This window comes from Salmo trutta, chromosome 22 (assembly GCF_901001165.1).
Source record: "Salmo trutta chromosome 22, fSalTru1.1, whole genome shotgun sequence".
NCBI classification, from domain to species: domain Eukaryota; kingdom Metazoa; phylum Chordata; class Actinopteri; order Salmoniformes; family Salmonidae; genus Salmo; species Salmo trutta.
In genome coordinates this window covers 38,125,586-38,151,539 of record NC_042978.1, presented here as the reverse complement: position 1 = coordinate 38,151,539, position 25,954 = coordinate 38,125,586, and the positions used below count along the sequence as shown (strand labels likewise).

The window sequence follows — 25,954 nt, the reverse complement described above, 5'->3', positions numbered from 1 at the left end:
GTAGCAACTACAGATTGTCCCTTTAAGTCTATCAAAAGTGTGCAAGTTTGAGCATGTGTCCTTTAGGCCTATGGACAATTTTTTTATCAGCATGAATTAGATTGAGCAATAAAAGCCCCACTTTTATTCCATAGGCTGGGATCTGCACTATGCAGCTGTTGCAAGAGCGCATTTTTTACTGGTTTCAAAAACAATGATTAGGCAGCCTCTCTGGGGTATGTGGGACGCACAGCCAGTGAAATAGCAGAGCGCCAAATTCAAAACAACAAAAATCTCATAATTCAAATATCTCACACATACAAGTATTATACACCATTTTAAAGATAAACTTCTCTATAATCCAACCACAGTGTCCGATTTCAAAAGGCTTTACGGCGAAAGCATACCATTAGATTATGTTAGGACAGCACCTAGACAAGAAAAACCACACAGCCATTTTCCATGCAAGGAGAGGCGTCACAAAAACCAAAAATACAGCTAAAATTAATCACTAACCTTTGACGATCTTCTTCAGATGACACTCCCAGGACTCAATGTTACACAATACATGTATGTTTTGCTCGATAAAGTTCATATTTATATCCAAAAACCCCATTTTACATTGGCGTGTAATGTTCAGAAATGTTTTGCCTCCAAAACTTCCGGTGAATGAGCACATCAATTTACAGAAATACTCATCATAAACGTTGATAAAATATACAACTGCTATGCATAGAATTAAAGATAAACTTCTTAATGCAACCGCTGTGTCAGATTTAAAAAAAGCTTTACGGCGATAGCACACCTTGCAATAATCTGAGTACAGCGCTCAGTCACCAAAACAAGCCATACAGATACGCGCCATGTTGTGGAGTCAACAAAAGTCAGAAATAGCATAATAAATATTCACTTACCTTCTTGAATTCAGCAATTACTAGGTTCAAATACACATTTAGATTTGTGAACAGCCATCCACAACAACCACAATCCGTAAGGCACAAATAGCTAAATGAGAGAACAGCAGTGTGATTCACATCAATGCGCTATGTAGATATCAATAATAAGTGATATCCGTATCGTCGTAGACTACACTGCTGCTTTCATCCTTACCTCCAAGCGTTTATTTAAATTGGATAATCTTTGGATGCCAACAGCAGTCGCACCATTGGAAGACATAGCTTGGACTATAGCCTACAAAAGCCTATTCCTGCGATCCATCGAACACATTTGGTGTGTCATCATAGTGGTCTCTGACTTGTGGTCAGACTAGCTCAGGTGGGACAAACTTAAAAACTTTCCCCTTTCTTCAATGCTGATTTGAATGTCATCGAGAAAACAGAGAAGTGTCAAAGATTTTTTTCTGCAAACATCTTTTCTGAATTGAAAAGTAATCCTCGAAGTAATAATCTTGTTTTTCAAAAGTGTTTGTAATCTGATTACAATATTTTTGCTGGTAACGGATTACAGTTACCGTTTTTTTTGTAATCCGTGAGTTCCCAACCCTGTGCATAACTCAATCTTTCCTTATACAGTGTCTTGCGAAAGTATTCACCCCCCTTGGCATTTTTCCTATTTTGTTACCTTACAACCTGGAATGAAAATAGATTTTTGGGGGGTTTGTATCATTTGATTTTCCAGCTCTTCAAGTTGGAAGGGTTCCGCTGGTGTACAGCAATCTTTAAGTCATACCACAGATTCTGAATTGGATTGAGGTCTGGGCTTTGACTAGGCCATTCCAAGACATTTAAATGTTTCCCCTTAAACCACTCGTGTTGCTTTAGCAGTATGCTTAGGGTCATTGTCCTGCCTGAAGGTGAACCTTCATCCCAGTCTCAAATCACTGGAAGACTGAAACAGGTTTCCGTCAAGAATTTCCCTGTATTTAGCACCATCCATCATTCCTTCAATTCTGATCAGTTTCCCAAATACTTATTTCCCTCATTAAAATGCAAATCAATGTATAACATTTTTTACATGCGTTTTTCTGGATTTTTTTGTTGTTATTCTGTCTCTCACTGTTCAAATAACCCTACCATTAAAATTATAGACTGATCATTTCTTTGTCAGTGGGCAAACGTACAAAATCAGCAGGGGATCAAATACTTTTTTCCCTCACTGTACATGCTTCTCCAATGTGATCACATGCCAGCATGGAACAGTGTTCAGCGATAGCTAATGCCATTTTGGCCTCAGCCTTTTTTGCAGAGTAAATTCTTTTAACCATAAATGGCAGCTTGTTTTGGGTGGAACTGTTATAAGGCTTTGCCTTTTGAGTATGTTTTTGAGTTGTCATGTGTTTTTTTACATCACTAAGTTTGGCATAGAAATCAGCCTTACAATACAGGCAGTGTGCCCGTGTATCATCTCCAATAAACGGCTTCAACCAGCCTTTGAATTCAGGGCTTGATTCCCACTCCTTTCTGTATTTTTGAGTGTACAGTTTAGACTGAGACATGATGAGCTAGCCAGCTAGATGTTTAGATTATGTCACAGAGAGGCACACACACAGTGGACAAGGTGAGTAAGTGACTGAGGCTGTGTGAGTCAAATGCAGTGATTTATTTTAGACAAAGAACATTTTACATTTACATCCCGCCCTGAATGTAAGCCAGGGCGGGATCAGCCAGCGGCTGCTTCTCGTATGCGCGATTCATTTGCAGTCTGGACGCGGAGGGGTGAACATCTCCTGCTCTGACTGCAGCTGGGAGGGACTGCTCCGTGAGGACTGGGCCGCCTGTGAGTGCTTTGGGACGGGGTGGGGCCCACGGCAGCACCCGCTGCTCGTTGAGAATAGTAAGAACGATACGTGCTTTCACGTCAGAGTCTCCAAAAGTCTCCAATAACACCAGAAAAAGTCGCTAAATTTGTCGCTAGTCGATTTTTTGAAAATGTGTTGCTAGAGGGGTCTGAATACTCGCTAAATATAGCGTCAAAGTCGCCAAGTTGGCAACACTGCTCTTCTCTCTCGCACCTTTACTTCTCACAGGGAACAACAGAACTCTGACCAATCAGCGTGGCTTTAAATGTTGCTAGGTTTCTCATGGGCGTGGTTTTGCATCAAGTTTGGTGTGGATATAAAGGACACCTCCCAGACAGTCCTAGCAAAATTCTTGCTTGAGAAATAGTTGTGTGCTAAAAAGCAATTTTTGGCCATTTTAATGGAAACCTATTACAATACTTAATCTATTAAGGTACTTCATTCTTACTCAGAAATGATTTGATATTGATATAAAAATGGCTGCATTGGGCCTTTAACAATGCCCATTTTTTTGTGAAGCTTGCATTCAATTGATTTAAGTTGAAATCATCAAGGAAGAAGCCACTGCTCCAAAACCACCATAAAAAAGCCAGACTATGGTTTGCAACTGCACATGGGGACAAAGATCAAACTTTTTGGAGAAATGTCCTCTGGTCTGATGAAACAAAAATTGAACTGTTTGGCCATAAAGTCCATCGTTATGTTTGGAGGAAAAAGGGGGAGGCTTGCAAGCCGAAGAACACCATCCCAACCGTGAAGCATAGGGGTGGCAGCATCATGTTGTGGGGGTGCTTTGCTGCAGGAGGGACTGGTGCACTTCAAAATAGATGGCATCATGAGGGAGGAAAATTATGTGGATATATTGAAACTAGAGGTCGCCAGTTAAGAACACATTCTTATTTTCAATGACGGCCTAGGAACGGTGGGTTAACTGCCTTGTTCAGGGGCAGAACAACAGATTTTTACCTTGTCAGCTTGGGGATGCAACCTTACGGTTAACTAGTCCAACGCTCTAACCACCTGCTTTACATTGCACTCCACGAGGAGCCTGCCTGTTACGCGAATGCAGTAAGAAGCCAAGGTAAGTTGCTAGCTAGCATTAAACTTATCTTATAAAAACAAACAATCAATCAATCATAATCACTAGTTAACTACACATGGTTGATGATATTACTAGTTTATCTAGCTTGTCCTGCGTTGCATATAATCGATGTGGTGCGCATTCGCGAAAAAGGTCTGTCGTTGCTACAACTTGTACCTAACCATAAACATCAATGTCTTTCTTAAAATCAATACACAAGTATATCTTTTTAAACCTGCATCTTTAGTTAATATTGCCTGCTAACATGAATTTCTTTTAACTAGGGAAAATGTGTCACCTCTGCAACAGAGTCAGGGTATATGCAGCAGTTTGGGCCGCCTGGCTTGTTGCGAACTGTGAAGACTATTTCTTCCTAACAAAGACAGCCGACTTCGCCAAACGGGGGATGATTTAACAAAAGCGCATTTGCGAAAAAAGCACAATCGTTGCACGTCTGTACCTAACCATAAACATCAATGCCTTTCTTAAAATCAATACACAGAAGTATATATTTTTAAACCTGCATATTTAGCTAAAAGAAATCCAGGTTAGCAGGCAATATTAACCAGGTGAAATTGTCACTTCTCTTCCATTCATTGCACGCAGAGTCAGGGTATATGCAACAGTTTGGGCCAACTGGCTCGTTGCGAACTAATTTGCCAGAATTTTACGTAATTAAGACATAACATTGAAGGTTGTGCAATGTAACAGGAACATTTAGACTTATGGATGCCACCCGTTAGGTAAAATACGGAACGGTTCCATATTTCACTGAAAGAATAAACGTGATAGTTTACAGATTCGACCATATTAATGACCTAAGGCTCTTGTTTCTGTGTGTTATTATGTTATAATTAAGTATATGACTTGATAGAGCAGTCTGACTGAGCGATGTTAGGCAGCAGCAGGCTCGTAAGCATTCATTCAAAATAGCACTTTCGTGCATTTTGCCAGAAGCCCTTCGCAATATATTGCGCTGTTTATGACTTCAAGCCTATCACCTCCCAAGATTAGGCTGGTGTAACCCATGTGAAATGGCTAGCTAGTTAGCCGGGTGCGCGCTAATAGCGTTTCAAACGTTACTCGCTCTGAGACTTGGAGTAGTTGTTTCCCTTGCTCTGCATGGGTAACGCTGCTTCGAGGCTTGCTGTTATCGATGTGTTCCTGGTTCGAGCCCAGGTAGGAGCGAGGAAAGGGACGGAAGCTATACTGTTACACTGGCAATACTAAAGTGCCTATAAGAACATTCAATAGTCAAAGGTATATGAAATACAAATCGTATAGAGAGAAATAGTCCTATAATTCCTATAATAACTACAACCTAAAACTTCTTACCTGGGAATTTTGAAGACTCATGTTAAAAGGAACCACCAGTTTTCATATGTTCTCATGTTCTGAGCAAGGAACTTAAACGTTAGCTTTCTTACATGGAACATAATGCACTTTTACTTTCTTCTCCAACACTTTGTTTTTGCATTATTTAAACCAAATTGAACATGTTTCATTATTTATTTGAGGCTAAATTGATTTTATTGATGTATTATATTAAGTTAAAATAAGTGTTCATTCAGTATTGTTGTAATTGTCATTATTACAAATAAATACATTAAAAAAATCGGCCGATTAATCGGTACCCCCCCCAATAATCGGCACCGGTATCGGCGTTGAAAAATCATAATCGGTCGACCTCTAATTGAAACAACATCTCAAGACATCAGTCAGGAAGTTAAAGCTTGGTCGCAAATCGGTCTTCCAAATGGAAAACGACCCCAAGCATACTTCCAAAGTTGTGGTAAAATGGCTTAAGGACAACAAAGTCAAGGTATTGGAGTGGCCATCACAAAGCCCTGATCTCAATCCCATCAAACATTTGTGGGCAGAACTGAAAAAGCGTGTGCGAGCAAGGAGGCCTACAAACCTGACTCATTTACACCAGCTCTGTCAGGAGGAATGGGCCAAAATTCACCCAAATTATTGTGGGAAGCTTGTGGAAGGCTACCCGAAAGGTTTGACCCAAGTTAATAAACAACTTAAAGGCAATGCTGCCAAATACTAATTGAGTGTATGTAAACTTCTGACCCACTGGGAATATGATGAAATAAATAAAAGCTGACATTAAATCATTCTCTCTTCTATTATTCTGACATTTCACATTCTTAAAATAAAGTGGTGATCCTAACTGACCTAAGACAGGGAATTTTTACTAGGATTAAATGTCAGGAATTGTGAAAAACTGAGTTTAAATGTATTTGGCTAAGGTGTATGTAAACTTCCGACTTCAACTGTAGTTAATGAAGACATTTTTTACATAATGTGCTAGTTGCAGTATCAAACCCAAATGATGATGGTACAGTATAACATCCACTTATAATATCATCCCATGACTCTGGCCACGGCTATTATCTAACTGCTGGTGAGCTGTGTGGTGGTCTGTATTTACACCCTGAGGACTGCTAAGTGCCGAAAGAGGGCTGTCAGGCTGTCACCAAGGCTCGCTGGGAATGCTAGGTGGTGGGTGCTGTGTAGAGGTGCAGACCTGGGTTCAAATACTATTTGAAATTTCAATGACATTATCTGTGCTTGATTGAGCTTGCCTGGCCAATAGAATAGTCCAAAACCTGCAAACACTGCCCATCTGACAACTCCAGACAGGCAAGAGCAAGCGCTCAAAGTATTTGAAAGATGACGAATAGTATTTAAACCCAGTCTGCTGGGTGCTGAGAGACGTGCCCTGTGTTGTCTCTCTCTTCCCACCGCCAGCAGGGGCCACAGGCAGATGTTTCTTAGAAGTTACTTTTCACACCACCGACCGGCCCATACTGACATTCAGATGTTGCACAGTGGAAAACACGGATTAACAGCTAGTAGGGATAAATCCTTTCTTAAATCTGTCATTAAATGCTTAATGTAAGGCAACATAAGCAGTGGTAGAAAAAGGCCCCAAATCCTGGCAACCTGACATAGGTCTTATTCCAGACTAAAGGGGAATATTAACTTGTGTAAATACATTGTATCTGCTGTGTAAGTACAGGTAGTAACATACAAATATATGTAATATAGAAAGAAAATACAGAAATGTTAAGGCATAAATTATAAGAACTCATTCAAAATCAATTATTTTACTGTTGATTGATGCAGGCACGCAATAGGCTACTTTGTAGCCATTAGAGTTTATTCATTCATCCTTCTCTGTGCTTTTACTCAGTGGTGGTAAAAGTACTTTACTGTCATACTTGAGTAAAAGGAAAGATACCTTAATAGAAAGTGACGGAGGCGCCTTATGGTAGAGAAATTAACATTAAATTCTCTGGCAACAGCTCTGGTGGACATTCCTGCAGTCAGCATGACAATTGCACGCTCCCTCAAAACTTGAGACATCTGTGGCATTGTGTTGTGTGACAAAACTTAACATTTTAGAGTGGCCTTTTATTGTCACCAGCACAAGGTGCACCTTTGTAATGATCATGCTGTTTAATCAGATTATTGATATGCCACACCTGTCAGGTGGATGTATTATCTTGACAAAGGATTAAAGGCTCACTAACAGGGATGTAAACAAAGTTTTGCAAAAAAATTAAGATAAATAAGCTTTCTGTACATATGGAACATTTCTGGGGTCTTTTATTTCAGCTCATGTAACATGGGATCTGCACTTTACATACTGTGTTTATATTTCTTTTCAGTGTACTAAAGTATCAAAAATAAATGTAATTGCTATAAATCATTTCAAATTCCTTATATTAAGCAAACCAGACGGCACGATTTTCTTGTTTTTTAAAGTTACGGATAAAGGGCACACTACAACACTCATAATTTACAAATAAAGCATTTGTGTTTAGTGAGTCCGCCAGATCAGCGGCAGTAGGGATGACCACATTTTCTTGATAAGTACGTGAATTGGACCGTTTTCCTGGCCTGCTAAGCATTCAAAATGTAACGAGTACTTTTGGGTGTCAGGGCAAATGTATGGGACTAAAAAGTAAATATTTTCTTTAGGAATGTAGTGGAGTAAAAGTAAAAGTTGTAAAAAATATAATTAGTAAAGTATAGATAACCCAAAAAATGACTTAAGTAGTACTTCAAACTATTTTGACTTAGTTACTTTACACCACTGAACGTAAGACAACACGTTGCTGTTGCAGATGTTCATCAGACGTGTGTTATTGAGATGTGTGTGTGTGTTTTAGGCAACACAACGTAATCATTACATTTCTTTACAGGTAGTGTTATAAACATACACTGAGGGTACAAAACAATAAGGAAATCTTCCTAATATTGAGTCAACAGCCTCAATTCGTCAGGCATGGACTTTACAAGGTCTCGAAAACATTCCACAAGGATGCTGGCCCATGTTGACTCCAATGCTTCCCACAGTTGTGTCAAGTTGGCTGGATGTCCTTTGGGTGGTGGACCATTCTTGATACACACGGGAAACTATTGCGCGTGAAAAACCCAGTAGCGTTGCAGTTCTTGACACAAACCAGTGCACCTGGCACCTATTACCAGACCCGTTCAAAGGCACTTAAATATTTTGTTTTGCCCATTCACCCTCTGAATGGCACACACATACACAATCCATGTCTCAGTTGTCTCAAGGCTTAAAAACCCTCCTTGAACCGGTTTCCTCCCCTTAATCTACACTGATTGAAGTGGATTTAACAGGTGACATCAATAAGAGATCAGAGCTTTGACCTGGATTCACCTGGTCAATCTGTCATGGAAAGAACAAGTGTTCCTAATGTTTTGTACACTGAGTGTATAGTAGACCAGGGCATTTCGGTGAGTGGTATTGTGAGTGATATTATAGAGGAAAGACAGACACACACACACACAGGCCATGGCCCCAGTCACTTAATAGAACCTGGACAGGCCTGAGATCAATGATGTATGGTAGTAAAGTGGAGCCAGACCCAGAGAGGGGGGGGGGGAGTTGAGAGAGAAGAGATTGGTGATGAATGGTGAACAGTAGCAAAGAGGTAGACAGGAGACAAAGAGTCTGACTGTGATGATAAACATGTCAGTGGCTGTCTGTTGATAAAGCCAAGCAGAGGGAAAGGCAGGGCATGAGGGCTAGCCCCAACCCACTGAGCCCAGCCAGGCCCTAAGCGGCTAACGGTAGCCTGAGCGATAGCCTGATAGCCAGCCTGGACAGCAGTAGGCTAATAGGAGAGATGTGTATCTCTACATCTCTGTCCAGGTCTTGTCCTGCATCAAGAGGCTTAAGTGGCCAGAGCAGGTTGAGTAGCAAACACATGCACTCGATTGGAGGCTTAGAGATAACACTGCCCTGGTCTGGGTGTGTCAATTTGTTGGTGAGTGTGTTGTCTAGATGCTTAACAGTGTGTACTACTAACAAAGCTGTGTCAAGATTTTAGGGAAGGAGTTGTGATGTCAACATATTATTTAGCAGTGGTTGGAATACAGATTAATGTCTGCATATCAATGTATAAACAAATAAAAAATGTTCACTTTAGGGACAATATCACAATAAACTGTCAGTTTGACTGCTACTGTATTTTCCCAGACATTTTGAAAAGAGAATAGAACATTGAACAACTGTGTTCTCAACTGAAGACATACAATTTTGGTTTTGTGTTGTTTTCATGGTCTTCTCATCATTCCAGATAGCGGGAGGATACAGCGGAAAGCATGCGAAAAGAATAGTGACTCTCGATCATAAAGGAGGCCCTTGGCAACGCTGCAGTTCTGACAGTTAGGGATCCAGTCTAATTTATACCCAGAGAAAGACTCAGTGTCATGGACATACATTTAGTTGCGGTGCACACTGAGAAAAGGAAAGGCCCATAAAATAAGCTAGGGGGAGAGACTGGGAACAATGGTCAGCCATCAGGACAAGCACTCCAACAGCTGCAAAGCCCTCTATCCAACACACACAAACACACACTCCCTGGCCAGGCTGGCCTGAAAGGGGGCCAGCCAAGCAGATGTTCTGCTTTGCCATCTCAAAGAGGAAAGCGAGTGATTGAAAAAAGAAAAAGAAACATCCCGTTCTTTGTTCGTTCCCTGCTGTATCAGGGAGTTGTAGAAAAAGCTTGCTGAGTATATTGCAATGTGCTCTTACATGTACAAGGCACTTGGAACAGGCTAAGATGCTCTCACTACTTGGCAACGCTGGTTGTTGCACAACTTTAATGTTACTAAGATACTAGCATTCTACTAGAGAATGTAAGGAATGTTGCTTTGCCATGTGACTTCACTGACAATGTTATGCTTTAGGAAGTAAAACTCAACTGACATGTAGTTATCCTGTAATGTTGATGGTATAAAACAGATCTATTACACAGTAGTAACACTGTATTTCTCTCTTCACTATTTCAGATCATTTGAGTCATCCACTGCTCACTTCTGTGATTATTGTTCATAGTTGTTTAAGTAGCTATCCTCTTTTACTAGTATAAACATGTAGCCTATATCAATCAATCAAATGTATTTATAAAGCCCTTTTTACATCAGCAGATGTCACAAAGTGCTTATACAGAAACCCAGCCTAAAACCCTTAAGAGCAAGCAGTGCAGATGTAAAAGCACGGTGGGTAGGAAAAACTCCTTAGAAACGCAGAAACATAGGAAGAAACATCCTCTTCTGGCTGTGCAGGTGAAGATTATAAGAGTACAGTGCCTTCGGAAAGTATTCAGACCCCTTGACTTTTTCCACATTTTGTTACATTACTGCCTCATTCTAAAATTCATTCAATTGTATTTTTTTCCTCATCAATCTACACACAATACCCCATAATGACAAAGCAAAAACATATTTAAAATAACCCCAAGAAATATCACAGTATTCAGACCCTTTACTCAGTACTTTGTTGAAGCACTTTTGGCAGCAATTACAGCATCGAGATTTCTTGGGTATGACGCTACAAGCTTGGCACACCTGTATTTGGGGAGTTTCTCCCATTCTTCTCTGCAGATCATCTCAAGCTCTGTCAGGTTGGATGGGGAGCATTGCTGCACAGCTATTTTCAAGTCTCTCCAGAGATGTTCGATCTGGTTCAAGTCCGGACTCTAGCTGGGCCACTCAAAGACATTCAGAGACTTGTCCTGAAGCCACTCCTGCATTGTCTTGGCTGTATGCTTAGCTGTCCTGTTGGACGGTGAAACTTTGCCCCAAGGATCTCTCTGTACTTGGCCCTGTTCATCTTTGCCTCGATCCTGACTAGTCTCCCAGTCCCTGCCGCTGAAAAACATCCCCACAGCATGATGCTGCCACCGCCATGCTTCACCGTAGGGATGGTGCCAGGTTTCCTCCAGACGTGACGCTTGGCATTCAGGCCAAAGAGTTCAATCTTAGTTTCATCAGGCCAGAGAATCATGTATTTCATGGTCTGAGAGTCTTTAGGTGCCTTTTGGCAAACTGCAAGCAGGCTGCCATGTGCCTTTTACTGAGGAGTGGCTTCCGTCTAGCAACTCTACCAAAAGGGCCTGATTGTGGGAGTGCTGCAGAGATGGTTGTCCTTCCAGAAGGTTATCCCATCTCCACAGAGGAACTCTAGAGCTCTATCAGAGTGACCATCGGGTTCTTGGTCACCTCCCTGACCAAGGCCTTTCTCCCCCGATTGCTCAGTTTGGCCCTGATGGCCAGCTCTAGGAAGAGTCTTGGTGGTTCCAAACTTCTTCCATTTAAAAATGATGGGGGTCACTCTGTTCTTGGGGACTTCCATGCTGCAGAAATGTTTTGGTACCCTTTTCCAGATCTGTGCCTCGACACAATCCTGTCTTGGAGCTCTCCGGACAATTCCTTTGACCTCATGGCTTGGTTTTTGCTCTGACATGCACTGTTAACTGTGGGACCTTATATAGCCAGATGTGTGCCTTTCCAAATCATGCCAATCAATTGAATTTACCGCAGGTGGACACGAATCAAGTTGTAGAAACATCTCAAGGATGATCAATGGAAGCGGGATGCACCTGAACAAAATGCAGTCTCATAGCAAAAGATCAGAATACTTATTTAAATAAGGTATTTCTGTTTTTATTTGTAATAAATTAGCAAAAATGTTACAAAAAAACCTGTTTTCGCTTCGTCATTATGGGGTATTGTGTGTAGATTGCTGAGGGGAAAAAAATATTTAATCCGTTTTAGAATAAGGCTGTAACGTAACAAAATGTGGAAATAGTCATTGGGTCTGAAATACTTTCTGAAGGCACTGTACAGTACATAGCCATAGATGACCTTCATGCATGACCAGCAGGGTCAAATAATAATCACAGTGGTTATAGAGGGTGCAACAGGTCAGCGGTAGAGTTGCGGTAGATATATATATATATATATATATATATATATATATATACTGCTCAAAAAAATAAAGGGAACACTTAAACAACACATCCTAGATCTGAATGAAATAAATAATTTTATTAAATACTTTTTCCTTTACATAGTTGAATGTGCTGACAACAAAATCACACAAAAATAATCAATGGAAATCCAATTTATCAACCCATGGAGGTCTGGATTTGGAGTCACACTCAAAATGAAAGTGGAAAACCACACTACAGGCTGATCCAACTTTGATGTAATGTCCTTAAAACAAGTCAAAATGAGGCTCAGTAGTGTGTGTGGCCTCCATGTGCCTGTATGACCTCCCTACAATGCCTGGGCATGCTCCTGATGAGGTGGCGGATGGTCTCCTGAGGGATCTCCTCCCAGACCTGGACTAAAGCATCCGCCAACTCCTGGACAGTGGTGCAACGTGGCGTTGGTGGATGGAGCGAGACATGATGTCCCAGATGTGCTCAATTGGATTCAGGTCTGGGGGAACGGGCGGGCCAGTCCATAGCATCAATGCCTTCCTCTTGCAGGAACTGCTGACACACTCCAGCCACTTGAGGTCTAGCATTGTCTTGCATTAGGAGGAACCCAGGGCCAACCGCACCAGCATATGGTCTCACAAGGGGTCTGAGGATCTCATCTCGGTACCTAATGGCAGTCAGGCTACCTCTGGCGAGCACATGGAGGGCTGTGCGGCCCCCCAAAGAAATGCCACCCCACACCATGACTGACCCACCGCCAAACCGGTCATGCTGGAGGATGTTGCAGGCAGCAGAACGTCCTCCACGGCGTCTCCAGACTCTGTCATGTCTGTCACGTTCTCAGTGTGAACCTGCTTTCATCTGTGAAGAGCACAGGGCGCCAGTGGCGAATTTGCCAATCTTGGTGTTCTCTGGCAAATGCCAAACGTCCTGCACGGTGTTGGGCTGTAAGCACAACCCCCACCTGTGGACGTCGGGCCCTCATACCATCCTCATGGAGTCTGTTTCTGACCATTTGAGCAGACACATGCACATTTGTGGCCTGCTGGAGGTCATTTTGCAGGGCTTTGGCAGTGCTCCTCCTGCTCCTCCTTGCACAAAGGCGGAGGTAGCGGTCCTGCTGCTGGGTTGTTGCCCTCCTACGGCCTCCTCCACGTCTCCTGATGTACTGGCCTGTCTCCTGGTAGCGCCGCCATGCTCTGGACACTACGCTGACAGACACAGCAAATCTTCTTGCCACAGCTCGCATTGATGTGCCATCCTGGATGAGCTGCACTACCTGAGCCACTTGTGTGGGTTGTAGACTCCGTCTCATGCTACCACTAGAGTGAAAGCACCGCCAGCATTCAAAAGTGACCAAAACATCAGCCAGGAAGCATAAGAACTGAGAAGTGGTCTGTGGTCACCACCTGCCGAACCACTCCTTTATTGGGGGTGTCTTGCTAATTGCCTATAATTTCCACCTGTTGTCTATTCCATTTGCACAACAGCATGTGAAATTTATTGTCAATCAGTGTTGCTTCCTAAGTGAACAGTTTGATTTCACAGAAGTGTGATTGACTTGGAGTTACATTGTGTTGTTTAAGTGTTCCCTTTATTTTTTTGAGCAGTGTATATATATATATATATATATATATAAAGGGAACACTTAAACAACACATCCTAGATCTGAATGAAATAAATAATCTTATTAAATACTTTTTTCTTTACATAGTTGAATGTGCTGACAACAGAATCACACAAAAATAATCAATGGAAATCCAATTTATCAACCCATGGAGGTCTGGATTTGGAGTCACACTCAAAATGAAAGTGGAAAACCACACTACAGGCTGATCCAACTTTGATGTAATGTCCTTAAAACAAGTCAAAATTAGGCTCAGTAGTGTGCGTGGCCTCCATGTGCCTGTATGACTTCCCTACAACGCCTGGGCATGCTCCTGATGAGGTGGCGGATGGTCTCCTGAGGGATCTCCTCACAGACCTGGACTAAAGCATCCGCCAACTCCTGGACAGTCTGTGTTGCAACGTGGCGTTGGTGGATGGAGCAAGACATGATGTCCCAGATGTGCTCAATTGGATTCAGGTCTGGGGAACGGGCGGGCCAGTCCATAGCATCAATGCCTTCCTCTTGCAGGAACTGCTGACACTCCAGCCACATGAGGTCTAGCATTGTCTTGCATTAGGAGGAACCCAGGGCCAACCGCACCAGCATATGGTCTCACAAGGGGTCTGAGGATCTCATCTCGGTACCTAATGGGAGTCAGGCTACCTCTGGCGAGCACATGGAGGGCTGTGCGGCCCCCCAAAGAAATGCTACCCCACACCATGACTGACCCACCGCCAAACCGGTCATGCTGGAGGGTGTTGCAGGCAGCAGAACGTCCTCCATGGCGTCTCCAGACTCTGTCACGTCAGTGTGAACCTGCTTTCATCTGTGAAGAGCACAGGGCGCCAGTGGCGAATTTGCCAATCTTGGTGTTCTCTGGCAAATGCCAAACGTCCTGCACGGTGTTGGGCTGTAAGCACAACCCCCACCTGTGGACGTCGGGCCCTCATACCACCCTCATGGAGTCTGTTTCTGACCGTTTGAGCAGACACATACACATTTGTGGCCTGCTGGAGGTAATTTTACAGGGCTCTGGCAGTGCTCCACCTGCTCCTCCTTGCACAAAGGCGGAGGTAGCGGTCCTGCTGCTGGGTTGTTGCCCTCCTACGGCCTCCTCCACGTCTCCTGATGTACTGGCCTGTCTCCTGGTAGCGCCTCCATGCTCTGGACACTACGCTGACAGACACAGCAAACCTTCTTGCCACAGCTCGCATTGATGTGCCATCCTGGATGAGCTGCACTACCTGAGCAACTTGTGTGGGTTGTAGACAACGTCTCATGCTACCACTAGAGTGAAAGCACCACCAGCATTCAAAAGTGACCAAAACATCAGCCAGGAAGCATAGGAACTGAGAAGTGGTCTGTGGTCTCCACCTGCAGAACCACTCCTTTACTGGGGGTGTCTTGCTTATTGCCTATAATTTCCACCTGTTGTCTATTCCATTTGCACAACAGCATGTGAAATGTATTGTCAATCAGTGTTGCTTCCTAAGTGGACAGTTTGATTTCACAGAAGTGTGATTGACTTGGAGTTACATTGTGTTGTTTAAGTGTTCCCTTTATTTTTTTGAGCAGTATATATATATATATATATATAGCCAGGTTCAGGTTTTTACTATTGCTGTGTAAAGGGGTAGGAATTTTAAGAAATATATAAATATATATAGAAGTACTATATATATACCCTTTACACAGCAATAGTAATAACCTGAACCTGGCTATGGTAATAACCCATGGTCCCATTTCCAGGCTCCTGCTTTCCATGTTCCAAGTAGTTGTGCAATGAGACATCTTTCACATACAAAAATGTTCACTTATGCCGTGTGCCATAAGTTATGCATAGTTGTTGTTGTGGTGGTCTGCATATAGAATAAAATGATCTCTCTTTCTCTCTCTCTCTTTCCCTCTCTCTCTCTGTCTCTCTCTCCCCCTTCTTTCCCTACCTCCCTCTCTCTCTACCACTTTCTCCTCCCCATTCTCTCTCTGTCCATCTGTCACTCCCTCCCCATCTCTCCCTCGTCTCTGTGCCTGCCTGTAGGCTTTGACCTGTAAATATCAAATCAAAGTTTACTTGTCACATGCTCCAAATACAGCAGGTATAACCTTACAGTGAAATGCTTACTTACAACCCATAACCAACAGTGCAGCTTTTAAACAAAAATAAGAGTAAATAGCTGCCCAGACAAGGTCTAATCTATCAGTAAGGCACGCAAAGGTGACAGGTCTACATGTCTCCGCAGCAATAACAGATGCTTATCATAGTGTTTTACTTGGGGGTGCATACAATCATTACAGGCATTGTACTCTGGTTTATTCTCCTAAAGCAGGATTCCCCAACTGGAAGCCCGCAGACCAAATATGTCCCGCGAGTGATTTTTTAAAATGTTTTTATTGTTGAACAGAAAAGACTGTAAAACACCAGCAAATCAGCTGCAAGTAATTTTAATTTTGGAAATCTGTTCCAAAGTATTCCCACGCATAATAGAGAGATATACACTGAGTTTACAAAACATTAAGAACACCTTCTCTTTCCATGACATAGACTGACCAGGTGAATCCAGGTGAAAGCTATGATCCCTTATTGATGTCACTTGTTAAATCCACTTCAATCAGTGTAGATGAAGACAGGTTCAAGAAGGATTTTTAAGCCTTGAGACAATTGAGACATGGATTGTGAATGTGTGACATTCAGAGGGTGAATGGGAAAAACAAAAGATTTAAGTGACTTTGAACGGGGTATGGTAGTAGGTGCCAGGCGAACCGGTTTGTGTCAAGAACTGCAGCTGGATTTTTCACGCTCAACAGTTTCCCGTGTGTATCAAGAATGGTCCACCACCCAAAGGACATCCAGCCACCTTGACACAACTGTGGGAAGCATTGGAGTCAACATGGGCCAGCATCCCAGTGGAATGCTTTCGACACCTTGTAGTCCATGCCCCGACGAATTGAGGCTGTTCCCGAGGGCAAAAGGGGGTGCAACTCAATTTTAGGAAGGTGTTCCTAATGTTTTGTATACGCAGTGTATATGATCATATACAAATGTAAGCAGTGCCTGACTTGGACTGAAATTGGTGCCGGTACTCATTTTGGGTGCCGGTACTGTTTATATTTAGGTGCAGGAGCTCCACAATACTTTTGAGCTAATATTCTACAAGAGCAATAGGAGCTCCTAAAAATCTGCCCCTTTTGCCTGTGGTCAAGTGGGTTTTGGATGACGTTTTTAGCTGATGTTAGCATGATGAGAAATCCTCTTTAACATAGAAAGGCTAGAGAGACTGTGTTGTTATTCCTCTAAATATGGAGTCATACTGAGGAGAAGATGTCTCTCCAGACTTTGTTCAGGACTACTTGCATAGAAGTAGGGGAGCTGAGGATTCTGCAGCACCGCCTGAAAAATCGAAATAGTTATGTACAGTTGATGTTGTGGTGGTCTGCATACAGAGTAAAATGCCCTCTCTTTCTCTCACTCCCTCTCTCTCCTGAAAATTCATCACATTGTTTCTAAATGAATATATATATATTAGCAGACCAATATAGCTGTCTGTAGCGCAGGCAAAAAATAAGTGAATCATATTTATCTGTATGGACACTCTGTCCAACATGTTTCCCTCTGCAGCAGGCAGAAGAAGAATCATATTTATCTGTATGGACACTCTGTCCAACATGTTTCCCTCTGCAGCAGGCAGAAGAAGAATCATATTTATCTGTATGGACACTCTGTCCAACATGTTTCCCTCTGCAGCAGGCAGAAGAAGAATCATATTTATCTGTATGGACACTCTGTCCAACATGTTTCCCTCTGCAGCAGGCAGAAGACAGATGTGTCTCTGCTGAAATGCTTCATAGCTATCTATCAGTGAAGGTGTTGATTTAAAGCCTGATCAGAGGCTCTTTACTGCTCATGGTCCTGTACTTTCAGAAAACATGTCAGGACTGGGATTTGAATGTGAAAAAGGATTTTCACTTAGAAAGAAGGAATTCCATAGGGTAGCGCACAATTGGACCAGCGTCGTCCAGGTTAGGGTTTGGCCGGGGTAGGCCGTCATTGTAAATAACAATTTGTTCTTAACTGACTTGCCTAGTTAAATAAAGGTTAAATAAAAAATCTAATCAAATCCTGGCCACCTCACATAGGTCTTATTCCAGACTAAAAGGGAATATTAACTTGTGTAAATACATTGTATCTTCTGTGTAAGTACAGGTAGTAACATACAAATATATGTAATATAGAAAGAAAATACAGAAACTGTAAGGCATAAATGATGAGAACTCCATAAGAAATCAAGTGTTTTACAGTTGATTGATGCAGGCACGCAATAGGCTACTTTGTAGACAGAGTTAATTCCATCATCCTTCTCTGTGCTTTTGTGGAAAAACTACTTCATTGTCATACTTGAGTAAACGTAAAGATACCTTAATAGAAAATGTCAAGAAAAGATCTTGAGATTGACAAACATGATGCTAATAAACACTTATCACAGTTTAAAACATTATAGCTATGAGTTGTTATAGATTCTGGACTGGCTTATTACTTAATATTATTATGTATTATTATTATTATTAGGCCTATTTTGACTACACCTATATGGACTCAGTGGGGATTTATTCATGCGTTTATAGCTTCACTGGAATGTAACCAGTGATTTACTAATCTGTCACATGTTGCCTCTAGGATACAATGGCACATGTTGTGTCAGTGGCATACTAGGCTGCGTTTACAAAGGCAGCCCAATTCTGATATTTTTCCCACTAATTGGTCTTTTGACCAATCACATCAGATCTTTTCACAGCACAAGCTCTTATTCAGAGCTGATCTGATTGGTCAAAAGACCAAATAGTGAGAAAAAAATATCAGAATTGGGCTGCCTATGTAAACGCAGCCATATGTTGACAAATTCTTAACATATTGTCGTGAAGTTCTACAATGTAGCAGGCAGCGAAATATTATACTGCTTGCGTACGAGTTTGCGCAATGCGCCTATCACCCCCGCCAGAAAATATTCCAAATATTTGAACAGCAAGCGCAGAGAGGAAGGGGGGTCGGAGAGCGCAGAGAGGAAGGGGCCGGAGAGCGGAGAGAGAAGAGAGAGAGGCGCAGTGGAGCAAGTGAGCTAACTAGCTAAAGCCAGTCAGTGAGGCCGAGGTGGACAGTTTTGAGGTGACAGTGGAGAATGGGGAGGACTCTGCACGCCCGGCGAGTTTTGTCCGCAGAAAGGGTGCTCAAACTCGATCTCTACCCATCTGAGAGCGTGTGCTGAAACTGGAGAAACACCGGTGGAAAGGAAGGAATGGCTGATCCTCTGCGGAGGAATTTATTAGCAAAACTTCGGGGGAAGAAATCTAAGAAAGGGACGCCGGCTGGTGGATACGGCGCTGCGACTAATGGGGGCAGAGCAGGTAAAGGAAAAGTTTCTCAAAACCCAGACGGCCAAACTCGTCCAGTAGTAATGTTCGCAGAGTTACATTGTCTGACAGACAACATCATGAGAGGTAACGATAGTTACGTTAACGGCATTGTAGTAAACAAGGTTGGATTAGATCAAGAGCAGAGCACGGTAGGAGTTGTTGAGACGAGTGAGTTTCCCCAGCAGTACGAGGCTTCAGTTAACATGCACATAAACACTAGCCGGGGGCCGGGGGACAATCAGGGTAGCGGGTGCTCGGGGATTAGGGGTCGAGTAAATGAGGAACTCTTGGGGGTCTCACTTCAAAGAGCAACTCAGTACGAGGGGAACGATAGAGACGAGATGATCAGAATCCATAAACAAGGGCCCGGCTACTTCTCTGGACAATTACAACAAGGACACATAGGGAGACCGCACGAACAGAGAAAACACTTTGTCCCCATTCCGCGACAGTATAGCGCAGGGGATTCAATAGGGTTTGGGAGCAATAGTCCTAATAATCACATTATATACCACAGAAGGCCTGATGGGGTAGTTAAAATGACAAATGGCCACTATCCTGCATCAAAGAGTAATGGAACAAATGTCTGCTTTGACAAAGATCTAAAGACTCGAGTAAGCCACCGGCAGGCAGACGACTCCTGCCATCAAACTGTGTACAACTACAAGGCAGACAACGGGCAGAGGTCTATAAATGATTTAAAAGTTACGGCAAACGTGCATCCTGGCCACAACCAAATATTGAAAACAAATGTTACAACTAACGGGACGCAAATGTGTCCGCCGGGTATCCCGTGTGCGCATCATCCGGACAGTAATTACACCGAGGAAAACATTGTGATTAGAAACATAGAGAGTTACGGGAGCTCGCCTGAATTTACAGGGGACAACATTAGGGTGACCCATTTGCAGAGCCCGACATTTTTCCCCACTGAATTGGAGATATGTGACGTTAACGTGGCCTCCCATTTCATATGCGCAAGAGAAGGAACACTCAGACACTACTCTCTAGATAGCGAGGATGATGATTATTATGATAATGTAATTCTTCCCTTTTATGTATCTGAGTCATTAGGTCCAAATGATAGAAAAAGCTCTGATAAAATAGAAGCCATAGAGTCGGGAAAGGATGTTCCAAAAGGGCAAGTCATCAGCGACAGTGCGCAGGAGACAGACAGACTACGGAGCCAGTTGAAAGAGGCGTATTACCTTCTTATAAACACCATGCATGATATTAGTTTTGATGGTCAGGTCAGTGTCAACGGTTTTATAGATCAGGCAAGTTCCTCCAGTCACTCTCGGGACAGCATGTGCTCACGGTTGTCCATCAAGCACATGGACAGTGATGCTTGGTCATCGGAAGAGCACAGTGTCCAACAGGTGTCTGACACAGACTCCATCCTGTTGTGCCTGCTGAGTGAAAACCGTGGTAATTCAAGTCTCAAAAAGAATTTCATTAGCAAGAGCCTCGTGAATCTATCTGCTAGCAGGATTGGGCCTCCCTTACTGCGTTCCACTAGTGACAGAGCTATCAAATACCGCAGTGGTGATCACAATGCGCCCTGCGTCCAGGCCCTCGGTTCCCAAAGCCCTGCTGTTGTTGGGGCCTGTGAGAATGGGGATGGAGCAAGTAGGCCACAGGCTGTTGGAGACTCTGACCCGTTTGAGAAACAGGCCAGCTACGATGGTGGCACGAGCAGCGACGACCTGCTTCAAGACACCGGTGAAGACTTCAAGTTGAACGAGAGTAGTGGCTCGGTCAACAGCCTCACTGGGTCGTCCGACAACGCAGACACCCAGCAGGGTGGTAACAGCAAGCGAGATGGAGAGATGAGCGCATGGGACCGGGGAGGCTCTGCCAAGCCCCATGGTGTCACCGTCAACAAGATGCAGGAGTGGATGCACAAAGGCCGTCTGTTGTCTTCGGAGATGAAGCAGCGCATCGCGGGTTCCATGCCCCAACCCCATGGCACCCACGGTGGGCTGGATAGTGCACCACGGCCCAGCCAGGGCCAGGCCAGCTCAGTTCCAGGTGGATCTAAACCAGCAGCCCTGATGACCAGAGTTCACGGGGCCATACCCGCCGCTGTGGTCCCATGCCAGAGCCAGGCATTGCATCAGTCAGGTAGGAAGGGAGGTGGTGGTGGTGGCCCCCCTGGTGGAGCCACTCTGCGGTCCAGGGAATCTCCCCCCTGTCTTCCTCCTCCATCCTCCTTCACCCATATTAAACTACTCCGTCTGGTCTGGTGGTGGTGGTGGTCTCACTTTCTCTCCCTCTGGATGCAAAGCAAAGGGACGGAATGAATGAATCCCTGTCTGACCGTCCCCTTTGCTTTCCTAGTAGGATTCTCTAGTCTAACTGGTGGCGGGTTCTGGCTCTTTTTCTTCACACACTAATGTAGGTTCCATTTTAACACTGAATAGAACGTTGGTTATAGTGGGCCACACTGTAGTAGTAACAATAACCACTAACTCACTCTGTAGTCTCATGGTGTTGATAACAGTGATAATGGTTGTGGTGGGTATGTATGTATGAAAATGACTCTTGAACAATGAAATGTATAATGTGTATTAATGTTTGTTTGAGACCATCATTTGAGATGAAAACATCTGTATCATGAAACACAAATGGATATCCTGTTTTGATATTACCATGTTATTATGGTATTACCATAAAACCTGTCCTTTCATCTGCTGACCAATTTTTTTTTAAGGAAATGGGATACACGTCTACTTTCGCAGGTTGTAAGGTTTAGTTGGTGAGGTGACATCTCTTTCTTGTTGTTTCCCTGTGATATTTTCTATGGTTGGTACGGATGTGTGTGTGTGTGTAAGTGTGTGTGTCAGGTTGGTGTTCCATGGTATGTGTATGACTGGTGGGTTGAGCCTCATCCAGGGTAAATAGGGTGATAGGCCACATGTACCGGGTGCTGTTGTTGACCCTCACTGGTGCAGGGCTAGATATAGAGTGTGATCTCCGGACTGCAGCGGAGAGGGAGAGAAATAGAGAGGGTGAGAGAGGAGGAGGGAGAGAAATAGGGAGAGAGAGGGGGAGCGTGGGGAGGGAGAGGGGGAGAGAGTGAGGGGGAGGGAGGGAGAGAAATAGAGAGGGTGAGAGAGGAGGAGGGAGAGAAATAGGGAGAGGGGGAGCGTGGGGAGGGAGAGGGGAGGGAGTGAGGGGGAGGGAGGGAGAGGGGGAGCGTGGGGAGGGAGAGGGGAGGGAGTGAGGGGGAGGGAGGGAGAGGGGGAGAGAGTGAGGGGGAGGGAGGGAGAGGGGGAGCGTGGGGAGGGAGAGGGGGAGAGAGTGAGGGGGAGGGAGGGAGAGGGGGAGAGAGTGAGGGGGAGGGAGGGAGAGGGGGAGCGTGGGGAGGGAGAGGGGGGAGAGAGTGAGGGGGAGGGAGGGAAAGGGGGAGAGAGTGAGGGGGAGGGAGGGAGAGGGGGAGCGTGGGGAGGGAGAGGGGGAGAGAGTGAGGGGGAGGGAGGGAAAGGGGGAGAGAGTGAGGGGGAGGGAGGGAGAGGGGGAGCGTGGGGAGGGAGAGGGGGAGAGAGTGAGGGGGAGGGAGGGAGAGGGGGAGAGAGTGAGGGGGAGGGAGGGAGAGGGGGAGCGTGGGGAGGGAGAGGGGAGGGAGTGAGGGGGAGGGAGGGAGAGGGGGAGCGTGGGGAGGGAGAGGGGAGGGAGTGAGGGGGAGGGAGGGAGAGGGGGAGAGAGTGAGGGGGAGGGAGGGAGAGGGGGAGCGTGGGGAGGGAGAGGGGGAGAGAGTGAGGGGGAGGGAGGGAGAGGGGGAGAGAGTGAGGGGGAGGGAGGGAGAGGGGGAGCGTGGGGAGGGAGAGGGGGAGAGAGTGAGGGGGAGGGAGGGAAAGGGGGAGAGAGTGAGGGGGAGGGAGGGAGAGGGGGAGCGTGGGGAGGGAGAGGGGGAGAGAGTGAGGGGGAGGGAGGGAGAGGGGGAGGAGAGTGAGGGGAGGGAGCGAGAGGGGGAGCGTGGGGAGGGAGAGGGGGAGAGAGTGAGGGGGAGGGAGGGAGAGGGGGAGCGTGGGGAGGGAGAGGGGGAGAGAGTGAGGGGGAGGGAGGGAGAGGGGGAGAGAGTGAGGGGGAGGGAGTGAGGGGGAGGGAGGGGGGAGAGAGTGAGGGGGAGGGAGGGGGAGAGAGTGAGGGAGAGGGAGTGAGGGGGAGGGAGGGGGGAGAGATGAGGGAGAGGGGGAGAGAGTGAGGGGGAGGGAGTGAGGGGGAGGGAGGGGGGAGAGATGAGGGAGAGGGGGAGAGAGTGAGGGGGAGGGAGGGGAGAGATGAGGGAGAGGGGGAGAGAGTGAGGAGGAGAGGGAGGGAGGGAGGGGGGGGGCAGCTGTTGGCTCTTCCGAAGATGGTTTGGCTGCTAGCTTTCTACTTTCTCTCTTTTTCTCTCTCCATCTCTCATATCTTTATCTCTGTTTCTCTCTCTCCCTCTCTCTATCTCTCATGTCTCTGTTTCTCTCTGTCTTCATCTCTCATGTCTCTGTCTCTCTTTCTCTCTCTCCCTTTGTTTCTCTCTCTCCATCTCGCTCTGTCTTTCCCTCTCTGTCTCTCTATTCATCTTTGTCTACTCTACTCTCTTCTTCTCTCATCATAGAAAAGTTCAGCCTCTTCTGCACTTTTCCACTGTCTAACCATACCTGTTGAAGTCGACAAACAGGAGAAGACAGGGAAAGAGAGGACAGAGAGACATAGAAGCCACTAGGTGTATGAAAAGGGATGTATAGAAAGACTAGCTCTGGGACCTGGGAGGAGAAAAGAAGGCTTCTCTCCCTGTAGGTTGTTTTATTCACTGTCATGTCCCCCCCTCCTTCCTTCATAAGTTCCATGGTAACTTGCATTTTAAAAGGACCTGGGAGTGAATATTTAGAATGCCAATCCTGTTGTTTAACTTGTTTGCTCCCTGTTACTTAATTCTTTAGTATGAATGAACAAAATGGGCAGCGATGAAGTATTTATTAAGGTCAGCCCCAGAGCTTATCTTACCCCTGTGGGCCCCTCTCTCTCACTAGATCTCTCTCTCCTCTCTCTCTGCTCCACAAAGAGCCATTTAAAAAAAGTAATGCCAAAACCTCTCAAAGCGTGACTATAAACTTAGACTATAAACGTTCCTTTTATAAGCGCTCTTTTGATTTATGCAGATGTTTATATGTGTCTTGGCTGACACGCTAAAAGTGATCCCCATTTATCCCCCTCCTGGTTTATTTATTGGAAATTAGAACGCACTTTGAAGTCATAAATATAATGCATTTGATTAGGAGTGTAAAATAGATTTGACGACAGTCCTTTTAAAGTGTCTGTATGGCATCTTTGTACTTTTATAATTAGTGTGAAATCCCCCTGTATATTCATCACCCACAATGTGCTATTCACAGTGATGTGTGTGTGACTGAGTGTCTTGGGAAGTAGGTTAAAATAGAGTGCTGAGAAGTTGTTAGATGGCTCATCGTGTGTGTGTGTGTGTGTGTGTGTGTGTGTGTGTGTGTGTGTGTGTGTGTGTGTGTGTGTGTGTGTGTGTGTGAGTGTGTGAGTGTGTGCATGTGTGTGCATGTGTGTGTATGTGTGTGCGTGTGTGTGCGTGCGTGTGTGTGCGTGTGTGCGTGCGTGCGTGTGTGTGTGCGTGCGTGCGTGTGTGTGAGGAGGGACCACCACGACATTGTTGATGGTTAAGAAAGATAGGGGAGATCTAGAATGGTACGCTGGGACAAACACTGGCTGAGTTGTGTTGAGTTCAGTTATCTTCAGGTGTCTACTACCATGTGTAGCATGCAGGCAGTAGGTCACTACTCAGTATCTTTGTTTTCGTCAGTTTGGGGCTGAAGGGGCTCAAAGGAATGGGGATAAATCAAACCTGCTGTAGACCAATAGCCATGCCAGCCAGTAGGGTGAAAGGCCCAGCTCTGGGGGTCCCAGACTGCTGTTTGAACTTTGAAGATTTGATTTCCTCTTTTTGTCAGTACCTGTTATGTCTCAGCCTGATCCCCTCGTGAGAGAGTAATAACCAGCCTCTGTCTGCATGCTTTGGATATGAACCTTATTGGAAGTCACACATCTGAATTGGGATTATCGGTAATATTTGTCAGAGGTCATAATATATAATATACAAGGCGTAAAGGCTTCATAAACCCTTTATAAGGCTGACATATATGCTTCACAAATAATTTATATGCAAATGTCATACTTTCTACAGGTGATATATCTGGTCTTATAGGGACATTTTAAAACATGTCAACTTCATATTCATGATGTCCAGCAGCACCCCAACATCAACATACTGTGAAAATGGCACATTTCTGTGTAAAAAGAAAGAAAAAAGATACAGGAAGATAAGTGATTCCAATGACATCAAACAATTAGTAGACAATTAGTAGTCAATGCCTCCTCATAATTGGTTAAAATCACTGATGCTTTCCATAATTGTGGCATAACCCTTTTGCTGTAACATATAACCCAAGGTAAAGTGATCTCCCCTGCTCTTGTTAATGTATTAAAGTGGCTACAATATCAAATAGGCAGGAAATATTTAATCTGATCCTCTTTGCCAGATTCCCTCCACTGTTAAGTCGTGTTAAGACTGCGTCGCTCTCTGTGTCTGCATAAAGCCAAGTCTTGTTACTGAGCTGCACTGTTTTCTCTCATAAACACTCATAGCACCAGTTCCAGATTACCAGGTACAATGCTTCCTCTTGTCTGCTGTTTGTGATACTAGAGACAGATCAGATGATGAATGAGATAGAGGAAGCAGCATCATGGTAGCAGAGCCAGACATCTTTATGTGGAGGGTGAGTCAAATACTAATCATAATACGATATACTCTCAGAGTTTGTCTGATGACTCTG

General features: G+C 44.5%; 1 protein-coding gene across 3 annotated transcripts in view; it reads left to right on the top strand.

Moving 5' to 3' along the window:
• Positions 1-18,587: 18,587 nt before the first annotated feature.
• syde2 (synapse defective 1, Rho GTPase, homolog 2 (C. elegans)) overlaps positions 18,588-25,954 on the top strand; it is a 73,526-nt gene continuing 66,159 nt past the window's right edge. Inside the window, exon 1 of one of the 3 annotated variants that reach the window (XM_029707921.1) lies at positions 18,588-21,233. In XM_029707921.1, coding sequence (XP_029563781.1) covers positions 18,992-21,233 — 2,242 coding nt within the window. In that variant the 5' untranslated portion in view covers positions 18,588-18,991. The remainder of the gene's footprint in view (positions 21,234-25,954) is intronic. The other 2 variants (XM_029707922.1, XM_029707920.1) reach the window with 2 other exon arrangements.